This window comes from Peromyscus eremicus, chromosome 1, assembly GCF_949786415.1.
Source record: "Peromyscus eremicus chromosome 1, PerEre_H2_v1, whole genome shotgun sequence".
Classification (NCBI taxonomy): Eukaryota; Metazoa; Chordata; class Mammalia; order Rodentia; family Cricetidae; genus Peromyscus; species Peromyscus eremicus.
Genome location: NC_081416.1, coordinates 95,788,610 through 95,809,214, shown reverse-complemented (window position 1 = coordinate 95,809,214; position 20,605 = coordinate 95,788,610). Strand labels below are relative to the sequence as shown.

Here is a 20,605-nt window from a genome sequence, read left to right as displayed (position 1 = left end):
ACTATCTTCCAAAAATTCAGAGTCAGGATCTGATCAATAACAATTTCTTGAATGAATCACTGAATTAACAATAAATAACAATACAAGCAAAACTATTCCTTTAATTACTTAAACATTAAAATGTATGATTTTTAAAAGCAAAAGAGAACTATTAGTTGTAATTACAACCTATATTTTCTTTTGTCCTTTCTTTAGGAAAACCTACATAATTTTAAGCAGTTTCATGGTGGTACTAGCCTGGTCATGTCAATGCAGAACAACACAGATCTGACCCCAGCTTCCTTTGTTCTGAATGGGATCCCAGGCCTGGAAGACATACACGTCTGGATTTCCTTCCCATTCTGTTCCATGTACGCAGTGGCTATGGTTGGGAACTGTGGTCTCCTATATCTCATCTTCTTTGAGGACTCCTTGCACAGACCCATGTACTACTTTTTAGCGATGCTTTCTCTAACAGACCTTGTCATGTGCTCTAGTACGATCCCTAAAGCCCTCTGCATCTTCTGGTTTCATCTTAAGGAAATTGGATTTGATGACTGTCTTGTTCAGATGTTCTTCATCCATACCTTCACAGGGATGGAGTCTGGGGTGCTCATGCTCATGGCTCTGGACCGCTATGTAGCCATCTGCTACCCGCTGCATTACTCCACCATCCTCACCAATCCGATCATTGCCAAGGTTGGGTTTGCCACCTTCCTAAGGGGGGTGCTACTAATTATTCCATTCATGTTTCTCACTAAGCGCCTGCCCTACTGCAGAGGCAATATACTAAACCATACTTACTGTGACCACATGTCTGTAGCCAAGTTGTCCTGTGGCAATGTCAAGGTGAATGCCATTTATGGTCTGATGGTCGCTCTCTTGATTGGGGGCTTTGACATCCTGTGCATCACAGTCTCCTACACCATGATCCTGAGGGCGGTGGTCAGCCTGTCCTCAGCAGATGCTCGGCAGAAGGCCTTCAGCACCTGCACTGCTCACATATGTGCCATTGTTTTCTCCTACAGCCCAGCCTTCTTTTCCTTCTTTTCCCACCGTTTTGGGGGCCACACCATCCCTCCATCTTGCCATATCATTGTGGCTAATATTTATCTGCTTTTGCCTCCCACTATGAACCCTGTTGTTTATGGAGTGAAAACCAAGCAGATACGAGATTGTATCATAAGGATTCTTTCGGGGTCTAAGGATTCCAAAACCCACAGCATATAAATAAGCTTTGCCAGGGCGACAGAGAAGAATTACACCTAATTGCCTGTTGAGGCAGAAGCTGATAAAATCCTGGTAGATGAACTTTCTTAACATGGCAATAAAATCTGGACCTTGTTTAATGTATTTCTTTCAACTTCCCTGGCAAGTCCAATAAGCTTCCTATGACTTCAACTTCTCACTTTTTTTTTTGGTATTGATTTTTTGAGATAGGGTTTCTTTGTGTAGCATTGGCTGTTCTAGAACTAGCTCTGTAGATCAGGCTGACCTTCAACTCACAGAGATCCTCCTGTATCTGCCTCCGAAGTGCTGGGATTAAAAGTGTGCACCACTACTGCCCAACAGCTTCTCACTCTTTTGAAGAACTAATCTGAAGGATAGACCAGGTTTCATTTGACAAAACCCACTGAAAAATGAGTAAAGCATGAGGACTTTAAGTCTTGTTTTAATACAGAAACTTTAATTTTAAGATATTTGCAAGTTGTTGATTCCACTAGAATATATGTGTGTGTGTGTGTGTGTGTGTATTTACAAAGATACAAAACACTTATTTCTTCAATTACTTCTTTCTTTATGAAAAAGACAAGGATATTTCCCATAAAGTCATGAACACAATGCTCTTTAAATATCTAGACATCTCAATAGAATCTTATTAGGCTAGCTAGATTTTTTTTTTTTATCAAAGCCACTGGCATAATTATTTAACAGAACAATTGACTGTCCCATTTCCTTCAAGAGGGCCTTAAAGAGCCTGCAGTCCAGAAAGAGAGATAATTCTCTGAAACACATGTAAGAAAATGTATATATGTTCCCCTAGAAACACCATAAGAGAAACTATCAAATTTTATTTTTTAAGTTGTATACATTTGTGAATACAATAAAGTTAAATGTTTTTCTAATATTTAAAGATTCTACTAAAGTAATAAAAATAGTTCAGAGAAATAGTATTTTTATATTTAATGTTTCATTCATTAGATTTTACAAGGAATGCAGAGTAAAAACAATTTCTATTCTTATATTTTTCTGTCCAGCAATCAAGAAAACACATGCTTTCTCTCAAATTGGTGAACTATAGTCATCAAATTTCATTTATTCATTCCATAAATCCTTTTGTACTGTATCACATTTAATGACCTATGAGATGACACCATCTTTAATACAGGTACTGGAGACAATTACCAAGATCACAATTAGTCACAACACACAGAATAAGTGCCTATAGGGTGTCCAACCCAACTGATGCAACTAAATTGTATCCTATACACCTAAGACTCAGGGAAAATGATGGAAGATGGGGTGGGAAGATTATCAGAACCAGAGGGTCAGGACACTTGCTGCTAGATAGTACTTTCTAGACCACAGGGAATCTGTACCCATGAAATCCTAACAATGTGGTTGTCTAAAACAAGATTTTCCTAATGTCAACACCAGTGGGCATTCCAGTGAATGGGGGAAATTTCAGAAGGTCATACTCCAGATGAAGAACTACAAGTAGCCAATGGATTCTGAAAGAGAAGAATCATTTTTCCCCAGGAACCAATCTCCTAATAGGTTATCTAATATGAACTGGTCAACCCTAAAACGTACATAACCATCAACACTAAATGAATTTGGTAGATGTGGTATTTACACACACACACACACACACACACACACACGCACACACATATGTCTTATATGTCAATAATTAAAGAAGAGTTCATGGATTTGAGATGGGATGGGGGAGCAAGGGAGGAGTTGGAAAGGAGACGAGGGATGGAAATTATGTAAATAAAGTACTACTATATGAAATGCTTAAAAGAATAAAAATTATTTAAAGAATTGCGGTTGGATTATTTCTTATTTGGTAAAGTGCTTATCATAATCATAAGAATCCTATGCTACTCAGAACTAATATAAAACAGCTAGGGGTGCTGGCATGAGCTTGTAATCCCAGCATTTAGGAGCTGCAAACAGGAGGATCCCTGTGACTTGCTGGCCAGCTAGCCTAGTCTAATTGCTACATTCATAGATTACTACATCTCTCAACCTTCATCAAAAAAGCTTCTTGCAGCTGGGCGGTGGTGGCTCACGCCTTTAATCCCAGCACTCAGGAGGCAGAGCCGGGCGGATCTCTGTGAATCTGAGGCCAGCCTGTGCTACCGAGTGAGTTCCAGGAAAGGCTCCAAAGCTACACAGAGAAACCCTGTCTCAAAAATCAAAACAAGAGCCATTGCAGTACATTGAGCTCCATAGAGATAGCGCAGGGGCATGCGCAAGCCGATCGGGCACTGGGCGACTCTGTGCCTCGCGGAGGAAAATCAACTAAACATGGGCAAAGGAGATCCTAAGAAGCGGAGAGGCAAAATGTCCTCATATGCATTCTTTGTGCAAACTTGTCAGGCGGAACACAAGAAGAAGCACCCGGATGCTTCTGCCATCTTCTCAGAGTTCTCAAAGAAGTGCTCAGAAAGGTGGAAGGCCATGTCTGCTAAAGAAAAGGGGAAATTTGAAGACATGGCAAAGGCTGACAAGGCTCGTTATGAGAGAGAAATGAAAACCTACATCCCCCGCAAAGGGGAGACCAAAAAGAAGTTCAAGGACCCCAATGAGTCCAAGAGGCCCCTTTTGGCCTTCTTCTTGTTCTGTTCTGAGTATTGCCCCAAAATGAAAGGAGAGCACCCCGGCTTGTCCATCGGGGACGTGGCGAAGAAGCTGGGGGAGATGTGAAACAACACCGCTGCGGACGACGAGCAGCCCTGTGAGGAGAAGGCTGCTGAGCTGAAGGAGAAGTACGAGAAGGATATCGCCTCCTACAGAGCTAAAGGAAAACCTGATGCGGCGAAGAAGGGGGTCGTCAAGGCTGAAAAGAGCAAGAAAAAGAAGGAAGAGGAAGATGAGGATGGTGATGAAGAGGATGAGGAAGAGGAGGAAGAAGAGGAAGACGAAGATGAAGAAGAAGAAGAAGATGATGAATAAATTGGTTCTAGTGCAGTTTTTTTCTTGTCTATAAAGCTTTTAACCCCCCTGTACACAACTCACTCCTTTTAAAGAAAAAAATTGAAATGTAAAAAATAAATAAATAAATAAAAGCTTCTTGCAGTAAATGGAAATTAACACAGGCACTTAACTGGTCACTATACAGGGAAAGAGAAACTGTGGACTGCTCAGTCCTAAATGGAAAGTACTTTATCACATCCCTATACTCATCCACAAGACTCAGGCATTTTCATGGATGATGGTATGAAAAGATTGCAAGAGATGGTGGCTAACTTCGAGAAATCTGTTTTAGACACACTGCAAGGCAGATGCACATATGAACTCACAGAAATTGTGACAGTATGCATAAGACCTATGCAAACTCAAACCAGACACATACCAGCATGCATGGGGAGATAGGCATACAATCCCACCGTTAGCAGCTACTGAAATTTCATGACTTGTGGGAGAAGGAGAGTCAGTTTTCTTTACACTGTAGGCTACCACAGTCCAGGGCAAGCCAACATTCCCAAGAGTAGTTGGGCAGCATGAAGTGGATGTTTGTTTGCTTGCTTAAAAAAAAAAAAAGGGAAGAAGAACTATCAAAGGTGGGCGGGTAGGGAGGTGAGGGTGGAGGGGGTGGATGTGAGAGTAGCTGGGAGAAAGGAGCTGAATATTATTAGAATTTACTGCCACTAGATACAAAGATTATCTACACAAAATATACTACACTTGTGAAAAAAATGTCTTTTTTTTTTTAAATAGTCTGAAAGTGGAAACAACTCATATGCTCACCCAGTGCTGAGGGATAAAAAAAAAATAAAGATTATCAGAGCCAGAGGTTACTCAGTCATAAATAAAGGGAAGATTGATACTTGTAATAATGTGCTAGACACAAAACTAAATACTGTATTTATTATTATATATAAATGTATAATGCCATTTATAATAACTATCCTGAATAAATAAATTCATGAAACAGAAGTCAAATTAGTGTTTTTTAAGATTTATTTTTATTTTATGTTCATTGGTGTATGTCTGTATGGTAGTGTCAGAATCCCTGGAACTGAAGTTGCAGACAGCTGTGAGTTGCCATGTGGGATCTGGGAATTCCATCCGAGTCTTCAGGAAGAGCAGCTAGTGCTCTTAACCACTGAGCCATCTTTCCAGCCCTCAAATTAATGTTTTCTGAGGCAAAGAGAAGGTGTAATAAAAATGGTCATTTAACTATCAAGTTTCTACTTGAGATAATGGAAATACCTTTGGACTGTGGTGATGGTTGTCCACCACAAAGAGTACACTAAGAGTCTCTGAATTGTTTACGTCAAAGAGCTAAGATGCCCAACACAGTTTTCTATGTATATCATCTTTATAAAACAATGAGCTGTAAATTTTTTCTTTTTTTGGTTTTTTCGAGACAGGGTGCCTGTCCTGCCTCTCACTCTGTAGACCAGGCTGGCCTCGAACTCACAGAGACAGCCTGGCTCTACCTCCAGAGTGCTGGGATTAAAGGCGTGTGCCACCACCGCCCGGCTCCTTGTAAAAATGTTTTAAAGTATGGAGGCTGGAGAGATATTTCTGTGGTTAAGAGTACTGGCTGTTTTTGAAGAGAACACCCACATAGCCCCTTACAACCTTCTGCAGCTCCAATTCCAAGGAATCCAGTTCCCTCTTCTGCCCCCTTGGGCATCGGCATAAGCAGAGTACAATTATATATATGCAAGCAAAATACTCATAACATAAAATAAAAATAAATAAATCTTAAAAGAAATTTTCTCTCCATGATTTTTTAAAAAAATTTCTAGCAAAATAAAAGAAGCTATATAAGAAAATAAAAACATTCATTTTTAATATTGTATCATTGAGGCTTCTACTAAAACCTATAATTTATGTTTATTAAGAAATTGAATAGTAGAGCAGGGCAGATGAGAGATGGATCACAGATATGTATTGACTAGAAAAATACAGTTTATTTATACATCATATAACTAAAGATTGCTTTTTATCTCCTTCAAAATACATTTACATTTTTCTGGATTTATAAAAATATGTAACATTATTGATATCTTTAAAGAAATATAAAATTAAAATCAACTATTGATTTAATATTGCTATTCTCACCATTTAACTGTTGCCACAAGATTTAACATCTAATTATTTATGATTTCACATGTATGTATATTCTTGAATTTTTGATAAATTTTGACAGTGCCTTCATATTCATCCACAACCTCACTGTACCAAAACTGGAGCCTAAGTTGTCTGATCCTTTTAAAATAGTTCTTACCCTGACTTTGGAAATACTGAAAATTCAATGATATAAATGTAAATATAGATATGTAAAAATGAATAAACAAGATAACATATGGATGTGTACTTCTTAGTGGTAGAAACATTCTACACTAATTGCTTCCAGCTTCTTCCTTTCCTGTTTGTATCCCTTTCTCCTTCACTTGTCTTCCTGTTCTAGCTGAGACCTCAAGTAATCATATTGAATAGGATGAAGGAGAGCAACATCCTTGTCTTGTTCCTGATTTTGGTAGAAATGCTTTGAGTTTTTCTCCATTTAGCAAGATGTTCCTTGTGGGTTAGCTTTATGATATTGAGCTATATCCCTGTATCCCTAGATTCTCTAAGATTTTTATTATGAAGGGTGATGGGTTTTTCAGAGGCCTTTCCTGGATATAATGAAATGATTCTGTAGTTTCTGTATTCCACTTATTGATTTGTGGATATTGAAACATCTTTGCATCTCTAAGATGAAGGCGACTTGATCTTGGAGGATAATCTTTTTGATAGGTTTTTAAACTCAGTTTGAAAAGTGTTTTACAGAGAATGTTTGCCTCCACGTTCATCAGAGATGTTGTGCACCAGAGTGTCTAACAAAGAACCACAACTCTGTAATCAATGCTACAGTCCCTACTTTTCATAAATAGCTTTTGTTCATGTTTTCCCTCTTACTTGCACGTGCCAGTAACTAACAGGCCCTTATGTATGATCCATGGACACTTTCACATCCTCCCGTGATATTGCTCCTCACACCAATGCATTCTTTTCTAATGTTCTCAAGTATTCCCTTGAGATATGTAACACAGATCTTCTTTTAAAGACTGAGTGCAGTAGTGGTTATCAAGGTGTTTAGAAGCCAAGGGCCATGCACATGCCTGTACTAGAGGACAGTGACTTTTCCTTTTGAACAAGACCCTGAACATCTGGACCACATTGTCTTGATCTCGGAGTTTGGCAGAACAGAAACTAGGTATTAAAGGGCACATGATGGTGGTAGGAGGATGGGGACAGGATAGTTTTTAAGGCAGCATGATCTAGTGGAAAGAGGCTTTGGTTGCCTATGAGTTGGTTATATTGTCCTTGGAAATAGTTTTGGATCTAATCACTATCTTGATATTAGAAGTGTTAAGGAGAATTTGGGCTCTTAATTTTCAGATCCATAATTCAGTTAAATTTCCATGATGATTATGAGTATTTATATACTTACTTTAAGCATATAGGATATAGTATCACTGGGTTCTGCTGTGATGGAAGTCAGGTATAAATCACCCAAGGAGAAATGGAGAAAGAAAAGAAAGCTAGAGAACTGCCTTTGATCAGTCAGAATGCTACTGTGTCAGCCCTGACTTTCCCTTAGGCACAGGTTTCATTTTAGTGACAGGAGACTCATTTATGATGTTTAATCCTTTCTGATGATACCAGAGGAACTTACTCTCATATGAAGATAAAACTGTAGATATTAAAGAGGGCTTATTGAGGAGGGGCCATTATTGTCTACGGTACTTATAACAGAGAATAAACATCTTGTGATCTCTAAACTACTGTTTTATTTTATTTTTCAGGTAGGGTCTTGATCTGTAACTCAGGCTGGCCTGGAGCTCACTATGTAGCTCGGGCTCCTTGAACTCATGGTGATCCTCCTGTTTTGGCTTCCCATGTGCTGGTATTACAAGTGTGAGCCACCACGTCTGGATAGAGTACTGCCTTGTGAGTGATTACATCCATGTATTGATGTTACTCTTTCAACATATCTGTCCATACTCAAAATAGCATGACGTAAATTTTTAACAAGAACAATTAAATTATGATATTCTGGAATTGATTTTGGTAAAATGTATTTTGTGTTCTGGTCATTAGGTATTACTTTGACATGTGTAGGTCTCTTGCTGAGTTTGGCAAATGTACTCAGAACAAGATTTAAAGTTGTGACAATATACTCTTAATAATTAAAGCTGTAGTATGGATATGCATAATACCTTGGTAGAGTTTATAAAAATTCTCTTCAGAAAACAGCATATTTATCAGAAATATATTTTGTATTTTTGATTTGTGGATCTCTATGTTTTTCCTAATGTCAGTATTGTCTTGTATTGTGCAGCTTCTACACAGAGTAGAGTTGAGCTAGTCATGAACATTAAGGAAAAATGAGTCAGGATATTCTCTTTGCAACAACTTGTGACAATTTAGTACATACTACACATTGTTCAGGAAATGAATTTAATTTTTATTTTCTGAAATCAATTATATATGTATATATCCTAGGTGCATGTATATACAGGCACACACACATATACATATATGACTTACAGTTTTTATTTCTTTTAATAATATCTGTTAAGATAATCTGAAAAATATAAAATATGCAAGTATGAAGCACACATTTATAAGCCTGACAAAAAGACGTAATGAAATTTTGGTTTTCATGAAAACATAAATTTTATATTATTGGGCTGATTTGTTCTTTTGATAAAAATATAAATTTATAGCTTTTTTAGCTTTCTTGTTGTTTGTTTAAGAACAATTAATTAATGCTGAAAAAATTTAAATGCAACAAGAACCTGATTAAGTGATTTAAGTGACTTTTCCATTTAGCAATTTGTGTGCTATCAAAGAACTTTAACCAAACCTAGAGATGAATCAGTGCGATCCATTAGCTGTACACTAACCACTTTCTGATTCTTGATCTAGCTTTTTCTTGTTTTTACTTCCATATTACCTGAAGTTAATGTACCTCTAATTTGAGGAATAGTTTCACTATTGTAATATGTTTACCATTTACCCATATTTTAAAGACAATTTTAATTCTTAAGAACCTTCTTTATATTCTTTAAAAAAAACTAATTGAATTATGACCAGTTTGTGGTACTAGTCAAATTATTTACTTTGAAAGAAAACATTTAGATTAATTCAAATCATTTTTGCCATTTTGAGGGTAATTTTTATTTTTTCTCTAATTTTTATAAGCTTTGGGAAAATTTATGTTTCTTCTTATTCATGGGGTAGAAATTATATTTTTTATGGTGACTCCTTTTGTGTTTTGCATACAATGTTAGATTTAAGTTTAATAATGTCAGGTAGTGATTAATCTGGTCACCCACTCAAAAATATGTTTACATCTGATAGCTATCATGTAACTTGCTATATACTGCAAATAGAAAAATAAAGAACATTTGTTATAAAATTAAGACTTTAAAATTTATAATTGGTCCCAAAATATAAGAAGATTTTATACAACCACAGTTAAAATTTCAAACTAAGATTGATCACTCTAATACTTTTTTACTAACTACAACATTAAATCAGGGATTGTGTATTACTCAAGACAGAGCTGAAGGATTTTGGGGTGATGACGGGACCTAAAAGGAAATATTTTGCAATCATACCAGTTAGACATGAATAGACAATATGACATCAACAAGAAGGAATTCTCTGCCCCTTTCTGTTAGACAGGATCATAACCATGTTCAGATCTAAGAATAAGAAACATGTCTTGTTAGGTCCTAAAGTTTTCTTTGCCTTTATAATATTCCAAGAATATATATTTTGAAGAACACTATTATGAACATGTAAATGAGACAACAGCAACTCTCACAAAAACTGGTCTGTTAGCCTCCAGTGCAAACCCAGAAGAACAAAACAGGGAGGTAGTGAGAAAAAGTGAGTAACAAACGATTAAATGCCACTGATTGTCTGTGAACTTAATGCTAAATAACCACTTGTAGTGACTGGAAGCTTATTCTGAGAGACTTTAGAAACATTACAAGTAAATACAGATCAGTTGTGACAAACATCATACAAGAGACATTTAATAAACTGGAGGTTGAACTCAATGTTTACACTTAAGTTTGACATCCTCTGGACCCTCCACTCTTCCAAGAACACTGGCATCCAGTTTTCCACATGCTGCTGTGGGATTAAGATCAGTGGGATCCTCCTGGAAATTTGAAGGCTCTCAGGAAAAAATATATGAAAAGTGTAATTAAAGATGTCTCCTGTGAAGGAAGCTCCTTATGTGCGAACCCCTAGCAAACCACACAGGTTCATGAGATTCCCTTATCACAGGAAGTTTCTAGATTTCTAAAGCCTCTTAGGCATATAAGTTATAACCTTAGGTATAAAGTAATCAATAAATCATCTGAATTAGCAAGATTAAATAAAAACTAATGTATGAAGAAACAAGTCATAAAGTAAATAAAATCAACTTGGAAATGACATGAAACCTGCAAAGGTCACATACATTATACAACAGTATGACGGCCAATTTTGTCATCTTGACAAGACTTAAAATCTTTTGGCAGACAAATCTTTGGGCATGTCTGTTAGGGAGCTTCTAGACTGGAAATACTTACCTTGAATGTGGTTGACAGCTTTCCATGTCCTGGAGCTCCGGCATAAACAAAAACAAGCAAACAAGCAGAGCACTGGTGGTCATTTTTTCTGTGATTTCTGACTGCAAATGCAATGTGATCTGCTGTCTCATCTGCCTACCGCCATGATAGACTCATCTGCTGTGATAGGCTGAATCTATGCCCTCAAACTGTATAAAATAATTCCCACCTTCCTTAAGTTGCTTTTGTTGGGTATTTGATCACAAAACAAGAAATGTAACTTATATGCTTACATATTTATTGCCAGATTCACAAGAAATGGAGGGTTAAGTTTTGCCATTAATGCTTGAAGAAGTCTAATCTATAAATTACTGCCATTTATTCAGTTACAAGGGTCAGGCTACAAAAAAAATATCATTGCTAGATGATAGTGAGGATCAAGTCTGTGAAAAAAAATATTTCTTAGTACATTACTTGCAGTATAGTAAACATAAATATGAGCTACTAGTTTAAAATGAGAAAAAAGAATTATCCCAAACATATCTGTTATATCATGATGAGATGCTAACAAAGTTTTCTTAACTTTTCTTTAAGAAAATATGAAATTGAGACAGGCATGATGGAGCATACCTGTGATCCTAGTCATTTGGAGGCAAAAGACCAGAAGCTCAGGAGTTCAAGGTCGTTGTCAGCTTCATAGTAAATTTGAAACCAGCCTGAGATATATGAGAACTTGTTTTAAAAAAGAAAAAGAAAAAAAAACCCTCACAAAATCAAAAGGAAACAAATAACCAAATGGTAATGAGTCTAATTGTAAACATTTACATAAAATAGAGCAATGACACTATGAAAAAGAACAAAGGAGGTTATTACCTTTGTTCATGGTTACCCCTGAACTTGATAGTAAGATCCTATTGACGGAAACCTCATACCTGGGTCACAGAACATGGAGAAAATAGCTGGTAATGACCTGCAATTTCTCCTCTACCAGAATCTGCTACACAGGCTGGTAGAGGAGAAAAGTCATCAATAGTCTTACCCAGCTGTGAATCTGCCAGTATGGTCATGACTGACTTCGGATATTTGGTATCGTAGATGTTACAGAGGTAATCAATGGATTTCTGATTGGATTTAGGGCTCTCTCCATGGTATAGAACTTATGCTTGGTACTGTAAAACTGGCTATGAGTCCACAAATGGGTACATCATAGGCATTAGTGGAGATCTTACTACTTTTTTTTGTGAAACAGATATAATATCAAACTGCCTGATAAATACTTATCTGTATACCAATAGATTACTGCAGCTCTCAAGCCTTACCTAGAAAGCTTGTTTTATCAGTGAACAGCCATTAATAGAGAGACAACAGGTAGGAATGCAAAGAATGAGTGACTGTGGGGTGTTCAACCCTAAAGGGGATATCTGTTCTATACCCACTGCCCTTATGGCTCGGGGAATATTGTGGATGATGGGACAGAAGTATTACAAGAGCCAGATTGGGGAGGGCTATTGTGAAGCAGTGTCTTCTAGAAATGACAGGGTCATCACTCTCATGAACTCCTCACAGCATCTTGCACAAGACCAAGCAAGCCAAAATTTCAGCACAGATGAGAGAGGAGTTCATGAAGTCTCAGCCCTACCTGAGGTGCTTTCATAGTTAAAAGAATACCAGAGTAGGGAGACTGAGTGTTCTTTAGGAAAGTGGTACCTTGTAGCTTGCCCATACTCCAGTGGATGGTGCTACCCACATTCACATACAGAAATTTCTGATAGGACTCAATGGGTTGTGATAAGTTGAGAGGGGGTATGGCAAGTGAATTCTGAGAGGACTTATGGGGGAGAAGAGAATAGATATGACCAAAATACATTTTATGTGTGTGTGAAATTCTCAAAAAATTAAAAGTTCATAAATAGAACAACTATAAACTTGATGAATCTTTCTCCTTTCTTGTTTTAAAATAATAGTGACAAGACAAAGCACTTAGTAATTGTTAAACAAGTGGGCATGGAATTGATGGACAATTAATAAATTGGCAAACAACAAGTTATCAGCTTAGAATTTATATTTTGTATAGGAATTGAATTCAAAGCCTTTAGCATGCTAGGCAGATGTTCCACCAGTGAGGAGCTATATTCTTGGCTTTAAATTACTTACTTATATAGTTAGTTGTTTGGTAATAAAATGACTACTTAACAATTGGAGAAGAGAGATGAGAATTTATCTTTCTCATTTATCCTAATCTTGGAAGGTTATACTGCCAAACAAATAAAAACCCGGACATCAGAAGCCTCTTGAAGATGATTCCAACCTCAACATGCTATTGCTGAATCAAACAGAGGTGACCCCAGCCTCATTCATTCTGAATGGGATCCCAGGCCTGGAAGACATGCATGTCTGGATTTCCTTCCCGTTCTGTTCTATGTATGCAGTAGCTGTGGTGGGGAACTGTGGACTCCTCTACCTCATCTTCTTTGAGGATTCCCTTCACAGGTCCATGTATTACTTCTTGGCTATGTTATCCTTTACTGACCTGGTCATGTGCACTGCTTCAATCCCCAAAACTCTCTGCATCTTCTGGTTCTACCTTAAGGAAATCAGCTTTAGTGACTGTCTGGTCCAGATGTTCTTCATTCACACTTTCACAGGGATGGAGTCTGGGGTGCTGATGCTGATGGCTCTGGATCGCTATGTAGCAATTTGCTATCCTCTGCGCTATTCCACCATCCTCACCAACCCTGTCATTGCAAAAGCTGGGCTTGCTACTTTCTTGAGAGCAGTGGTACTCATTATTCCTTTGGTTTTCATCACAAAGCAACTCCCTTACTGCAGAGGCAACATGATACACCATACCTACTGTGACCAGTTATCTGTAGCCAAGGTCTCCTGCGGGAATATCAAGGTCAATATTGTCTATGGTTTGATGATTGCCCTCTTGATTGGGGGCTTTGACATCCTGTGTATCACTGTCTCCTACACCATGATCCTGAGGGCAGTGGTCAGCCTGTCCTCAGCAGATGCTCGGCAGAAGGCCTTCAGCACCTGCACTGCCCACATCTGTGCCATCATTTTCTCCTATGGCCCAGCCTTCTTTTGTTTCTTTTTAAACCGATTTGGGGACCGTGTAATCCATCCATCTTGCCTCATCATTGTGGCTAATATTTATTTGCTTTTGCCTCCCACTATGAACCCTGTTGTCTATGGAGTGAAAACCAAGCAGATACGAGACTGTGTCATAAGGATTCTTTCAAGGTCTAAGGATGAAAAGCATAGCTGACAGGAAAAGGAGTGAAGAGGGACGGAAAGTCAAGAGAACACAGGATGATAGGGTTTAAATACAAAACCATATGCTCTTGTGTTGAATTCTTTTTTTTCTTTTTTTCATTTTTTAATTAAGATTTTTTTCATTTTACACACCAATCAGAGGTCCCCCTCTTTTCTCCTGCCCCCACAGCCTTCCCCCCAACCAACCTCCCACTTCCCCTCCACAAGAAGGCAAGGCCTCCCAGGGGGAGGCACATCCAGGAGAGGCAAGTCCAAACCCTTCCCCCTGCCTCAAGGCTGCATGACATGGTGTCCCATCAGGAGTCCAGTTGTGTTGAATTCTTGGTCCTCACCTGGATGTACTATTTGGGAGCATTTTGGAAACTTTTCAAAGTAGGGCCTCACTGGAGGAAGTAGGTCACTGGGAATCCACCTTTAAAAGGTCTGCTTAGTACCCCTGTCCTCTCTGGGCTTTCTCTCTGTCATGAAATGATGAGTCTCCTCTGCCACATTCTTCTGTCACCATGATGTTTTGCTTAAATACTGGGACCTAGTAACCAGGAAGAGAATCCTCTGAATTCATGAGAAAAAATAAAATGTCCCTCACTTAAGTTCTTCTCTCAGGTGTTTTGGTCACAACAGTAAACAGAATAGTGCCTCTGAGGATCCAGGAAAATGAACCGGAAGAAACATTCTTGTCAACTGTGTAGACAGGGTCTGGAGATGTCTTTCCTAGAAGCTCATTTTGACCATGACAAGGAGGGTGTTGAGTGATGCATTCTAAGTTGATTTTCAAATGTCCATGTCACAGCTGTCTGTATCCTCTGGGCTTTTCCTTCCTTCTTTCCTTCCTTCCTCCCTCCCTCCCTCTCTCCCTCCCTCCCTCCCTCCCTCCCTCCTTCCCTCCCTCCCTCTCTGTGCTGTCTTTAGTACAAATTTCCATGAATAAATATAGAAGTGGAAAGAAATGAAGGTCAACATAAAGAAATGTATTGGAGGAAATGACAAAGCAGAGGGAGGTCAGGCACCCAGATGCAGTTTGTCCTGCTGTTGGATTGTGGTCAGAGTGTCACATGGAAGGCAGTTGCTGCACTCCTTTGAGAAATGTGTGGTGTCCCCACTACAGTCCCTCTCATACATCACATTGTCTTCCTGATGGAGAAGATGGGAAACTGCCAGGTCATTAGTGTAAAACATGAGCCTTTGTTTCCAGTTGTAAGAAGTTTAGAAAGGTGTGTTGTGAACATTAGAAACAATTAAAATATGTATGTGTACTGATTAGAATATAGAATATGTGCAAAAAAGGAAATGACAGTCATTTAGTCTATAAAGGCAAGAAATAAACTGAAATAAAATAACCAAGACTTAAAAGTGTAAATCAGAAAAAAATTAAAACATGGCAGACGACAAGGAAATAAATTCTGCCCGACTCTGCAGGAAAGCAGGTGGGAAAGCGGTAGACTGTGTATACCTAGGGAGTACCAAAGATGTGAACGATAGGGGACACCAGCAGTAGAGGCAGAGACTTCTTAACCTCCACAGTCTCAGAACCACTGCTAAAGCCATATCGGCATGGCAGTCAAGGACTAGCTCAACATAGGCATAACGTCACATCTAGCCTTGGGTTCAACTCCCCTAAGCTGGTGGAGCCAAGGCACTTTTTGACCAAAGCCCTACAATCCCTTTTAGTTCCTTCTTTCTGAGGATCCTGGTCCTGAAGACTTGACTCTTTGTATTTCTGGGATATCCATAATTGATCTTTAAGGATCAAGATACTTTCCCCAAAGGACCTACAAATTTTTGTTTCTGGCCTTTGGGTGACGTGGATGCTATAGTATGTGTTATGGCTCTGCACATCTTTTACTTGTCTCTGAATCCTTGGAACTGGTTGACTGTCATCTAAGATGGCAAATGGAATTTTGTGATGGTGACGTTAAGGTTTTGGATGGAAGGATTATTCTGGATTATTCAGGTAGGCCCATTGTCATTACAAGAGTCCATATAAGAGAGGAGGAGGAGAGCCAGAGAAGAAGATGAGGGTAAAGAGAGAGAAGGTAGGATGGCCATTATGGTGTCCCTCTGGAGGGTCAGAAAGGGGAAGAAGGAGCATGAACTAAAGAAGGCAGGGGCCCTCTAGAAGTGGGGAAAGCCAAGAAATGGATTCTCCCCTTGTCTGAAGAAGAATAAATGCAGATATATGGATACCTTGGTTATAGTCAAATAAGACCCATTTCAGATATCCGCTCTACAAAACTGCAAGACTGTGGTGGTTTGAAAGAAAATGGCCCTGAAAGGAGTAGCAATATTAGGAGGTGTGGTCTTATGGAGAAAGTGTCACTGTGGGGGTGGACTTTGAAGTCTCTTTTCTCAAGCTTACTTAGTGTGACAGTCATTCCATTTCCTATTGCCTCTGAGTCAAGATACAGGACTCTCAGCTCTAGCACCACATCTGCCTGCATGCCAACATGCTCCCAGGCATGATGATAATGGTCTGAAGCTCTTAAACTATAAGCGAACCACCCCAATTAAATGTTTTCTTTATAAGCATAAAAAAAGCTGTCAAAAGAGATGGACAATGTTCTCAAATCTCTAGTCAAACAGCAAAATAAAATGGGACATTAAAAATACAATGTGAGAAATTCAGACTGCAACCCAGAAGGATTGGTATGGTCTTGGGAGCTGCCCACTTCTAGTGAGAGGTAGTGACTGCAGCCACACTTTAGACCAAACAGGAAGTTAGTATTGGAACTATCAATAACTGATGTGTTTAAAAAGAAAAAAGGAGAGAGAGAAGGAGGAAAGGCTGCATGCGGTAGCTTCAGAGTGAGGAAAGACACTGGGAACATTCTCTCCATTTGGTTTCTACTGGAACAGTGAGATACCATTTTAAACAGATCCTTGCTGAGTTCAGCAGCTCAGTGGCCCAGGACCCTTGGTGAACTGCACTCTAAGGGGATCACAGCAGATGTCACAGGATTATGTGCAAAAATGTGCTCAGTAGAATTACCTGTAGAGCGCAGGGAAGAAGCTTTGCATCAGAACTTGGAAGTATGTAGAAAGGTAGAAAACTTGGAGATAACATCTGCAGAGGAAAATAGACACAGGGTCTAAATGCCTTCTCAACATCAGGAAGGACAGTCAAGTGGCAGGGCCAGCATTTGCAAAGAGACCTCACAGAACATGTGACCTGACCCCCAAAGAACCTCCGCACTGATAGGACCAACATTTGTGATTTAACTTCAGCCTTGCAAAGCATCATTCGGGGGTAGGAACATATGACCCAGGAAGGAACAAGAGAGGCTTCACCCAACAGTCAGAGGAGACTGCATCCAGACTCTGTGCATGCATCCCACTCCCTCCTTTTTGTGTTTGGTTTAGCAGTCAGTGTAAGTTTAGAAGGCCATATCTCTCCTGCTCTGTTCCTGCCTTCTCTTTTTCCTCTGTTTCTTTTCCTTTTCTCTTTTTATTTTTATAGGCTCCACAGAAAATAGGCCAACCTGGCTTGTGAGCTATCTGTGTCTCAGCCGTCTGAAATGAGTTTAGGTTATTTGATTGTATTTCCTTGCTTATCTCTTTGCATTCTACCTTTAACCCAAACAATTTAATGCCTCCTCTTCCAGTCCCTACTCACCTCTATTGTTCTACCTTCTATCCATTTGCCCTCCATGAGCTTTTCTCTGTCAACCCAATATTAATCCCTAGTCTTACACTATTTATTTCATTTTATTTTTTTCTTTTCCACTCATACCGACAGTAACTCACACCTAAATGTAAACTATAATACCAGTGTTACTTTATTTCCTAAAAATGATTGGGGTTTAAGGAGTGGTTACCTGTTGTTTGTCACTATATCTTCATAGTGGGCACACATTTTGATAGTGATCATTGTTACAGACAGTAATCTACTTTCAGGAGACGAAGTCTGGTGTCATGAATGCCAGCCTAGCAATGAAAATGACACCTCAAACCTAGTACAACCTACTTCCCCTTAAACACTGCAAGCTCTTCCACTGAAAGAATATGTTTTAAAAGTCCAACCAATATCCGGCACACAGTCCAAAGCACCAACACAAGAAACAAGAAAACTCAAAACAGTAGGCCTTCTCCATAAGCTACGAGGCTCACAGTGATGTCCTCCATCAAGAGGAAATTCAGATGAAATCTGAAAAATTCAAAACAATACTTATGAGTATGTTCAAAGAAATCAAAGAAAAGATGAATGAACCCTTGGATGAATTCCAAGAAAACACACACAAACAGCTGAATGAAATAAGGAAGTCAGTAAAGCATGTAAAAGTAGAATACAATAAACAGAAATACTGAAAATAAGTTAGTAAAAAGTTCTACGGAAAATCTTACAAATTGTATGGGTCAAGGGAAGGCAGAATATCAGGGCTTGAAGAAGATACAGAGTGTGATGCTTAATATTAGTCATCACCTGTCAGAATCACTGAAGAGAGGAGTCTCTAAAGACATCTGTGTGGGACTGTCAGGAATAAGTTAACTGAGGTGGGAAGACACATCACAAATGTCGGTGGAATCAGTCCAGAATCTCGTTAAAAGAGAAAATTAGCTGGGAATGAGCATTCATCTCTCTTCACTTCCTGATTGTGTGTGTCATGTGACCAGCTGCCCCACACTGCAGATGTTATGCCTTCCCTGCCTCAATGAACTGTAAGCTAAATTAAACACTGCCTTCCTTAAACTGATGTTGTCCAGTACTTATTTTTCTACAGATTTAAGGAATGTATATCCATAAGCCATCTCTACAGAGGATTCCAGAAGGCATACTTCTGTCTGAAGAGAAGATTAAACATTCCCAAAGAGGGAACAAGAAATATATAGTCCTAGAATGGTTAACTACCACAGAATAACAAGAATTAATAAACAGCATTCACTAATAACTTGCGATATTAACAGCATGAATTTCCCCAATAAAAAGACACAGACAAACAGATTAGATTAGAAAACATGATTCACCTGTCTTCTGTCTTCAGAAAACACACTTCATCATCAATGAGAGACCCATTTTGGATAAAACATGGAAAAGGTATTTTAAGCAAATGGGAAAAAAAAGAGTGAGTGTACCCATTCTAACATTTAACAAAATAGACTTTAAATCAAAACTACTCAGAAGAGATAGGGAAGAACATTTCATACTCACTAAAGGAAAAACCCACCAAGAGCATATTACATTTCTAAACATTTATGTATCAAACGTGGGCACCCGATTTCATGAAAAGAAACATTATTAAATCTAAAATCACTGGTTGACCTACAAAAAGTGATACTTGATGACTTCAGTGCTATATTCTCACTAATAAATATGTCGTCCAGACAAAAACTAAATAGAGAAACTATGGAACCAAACGGCATCATAAATCAAGTGAGTATAACAAATTTTTATAGAACATTTTCTCCCAAACAATAAAGAATGCACTTTCTTCCCAGAAGCCCATGGAACTTTCTTCAAAACTGACCATCGTCCTTCAGTTCTTGTTTGAGAATATTTGCAAGTATGGGCAACACTGTGCCAGGTTAGCACACTTGTTTTCACGTAGCTGTCCAGCTGAATAGTGACTCAGGTGGTGCCTTCCATAAATGGCTCAGGCTAGTCATCTGCAGGGTTCATGGAGAATTATACCTTCAGGCTCTGGCGTCATGTTTATAACCACAATCTCTCACAGCCAATGCTGTTCTAAAAAAGCACCAAGCTCATGCTTGCTTCTCTGCAGCCCAGTCAGTCTGTCTCCAGCTCACCTCACGTTCGGTGTCGATATGGAACAGCCTGGAGGTTGCAATTGACTACAGTCCTGTACAGGTGGAGCCAAACCTTCAGCTGCCACTCCTGGCTGTTTCTTCTGTAGAACAATAGCTCTCTTTTTAAAACACGTTTACTATGTCATTCAATTACAAATGACAAAAATCTTGGTTTGAGAAGTTATTAACCAAAATTTTCTCAAAATATATAATTACATCTTAAGAGAGATTTATTTGGTACCTTTTTTATCAGATCTTTTCTAAAACACATTTTTATTTATTTCTTTTGATTTTTATAATTTCTATAAACATATATAGCATAGACATTAATTTGTTACCAATTTAAAAGAATATAAAATTAGAGTTGTTTATTGTTCTTTAGTTTTGCTGTGATCACCATTGCCATTTCTACCTTAAACATTGCATATCCAATCATTTCTAATTTACTAAACTTGGGCTGAATTTCTCCATGTGATAATGTTTATTGTCAATCCCTTTGAAACTAAATAAATTTCATGAAAATCAGAACCAATGTTATCTAATGCCTTTTTTCAAGGTTTTAGTCTTACTTGTAGAGTTCTCAATAATCCATATTATTTCAATAGACATAATAATACAAAGTGAATTAAAAGATGAGTCTTTGTATGTGAATGATTCAAATATTTAGTATTTTAGTTTGTAACTCATAGGCCTTCAGTAGAATGCTGCAATTATATAAATGTCATGATTGTTATTAAAAACAGCACATTTATTTTCATTGCCTTCATTATATGGATACTCACAAACAGACATGTGCATGATAC

At 38.3% G+C, this 20,605-nt stretch overlaps 2 protein-coding genes and 1 pseudogene across 2 annotated transcripts; all 3 read left to right on the top strand.

The window, feature by feature from the left end:
* The first annotated feature begins 243 nt into the window (after nt 1-243).
* Nucleotides 244-1,209, top strand: LOC131900921 (olfactory receptor 52N4). The gene has a single exon (XM_059252240.1). It carries the CDS (start codon nt 244-246, stop codon nt 1,207-1,209), a length of 966 nt encoding a protein of 321 aa, XP_059108223.1.
* A 2,304-nt stretch (nt 1,210-3,513) lies between these two features.
* On the top strand, nt 3,514-4,164 carry LOC131900911 (high mobility group protein B1-like; annotated as a pseudogene).
* Nucleotides 4,165-13,095: 8,931 nt separating this feature from the next.
* On the top strand, nt 13,096-14,055 carry LOC131900900 (olfactory receptor 52N4-like). The gene has a single exon (XM_059252223.1). It carries the CDS (start codon nt 13,096-13,098, stop codon nt 14,053-14,055), a length of 960 nt encoding a protein of 319 aa, XP_059108206.1.
* Nucleotides 14,056-20,605: the final 6,550 nt, after the last annotated feature.

Excerpts from the sequence above, each read along its gene's own strand:
- LOC131900900 (XM_059252223.1), top strand. The coding sequence starts at position 13,096 with ATGCTATTGCTGAATCAAACAGAGGTGACCCCAGCCTCATTCATTCTG.
- LOC131900921 (XM_059252240.1), top strand. The coding sequence starts at position 244 with ATGTCAATGCAGAACAACACAGATCTGACCCCAGCTTCCTTTGTTCTG.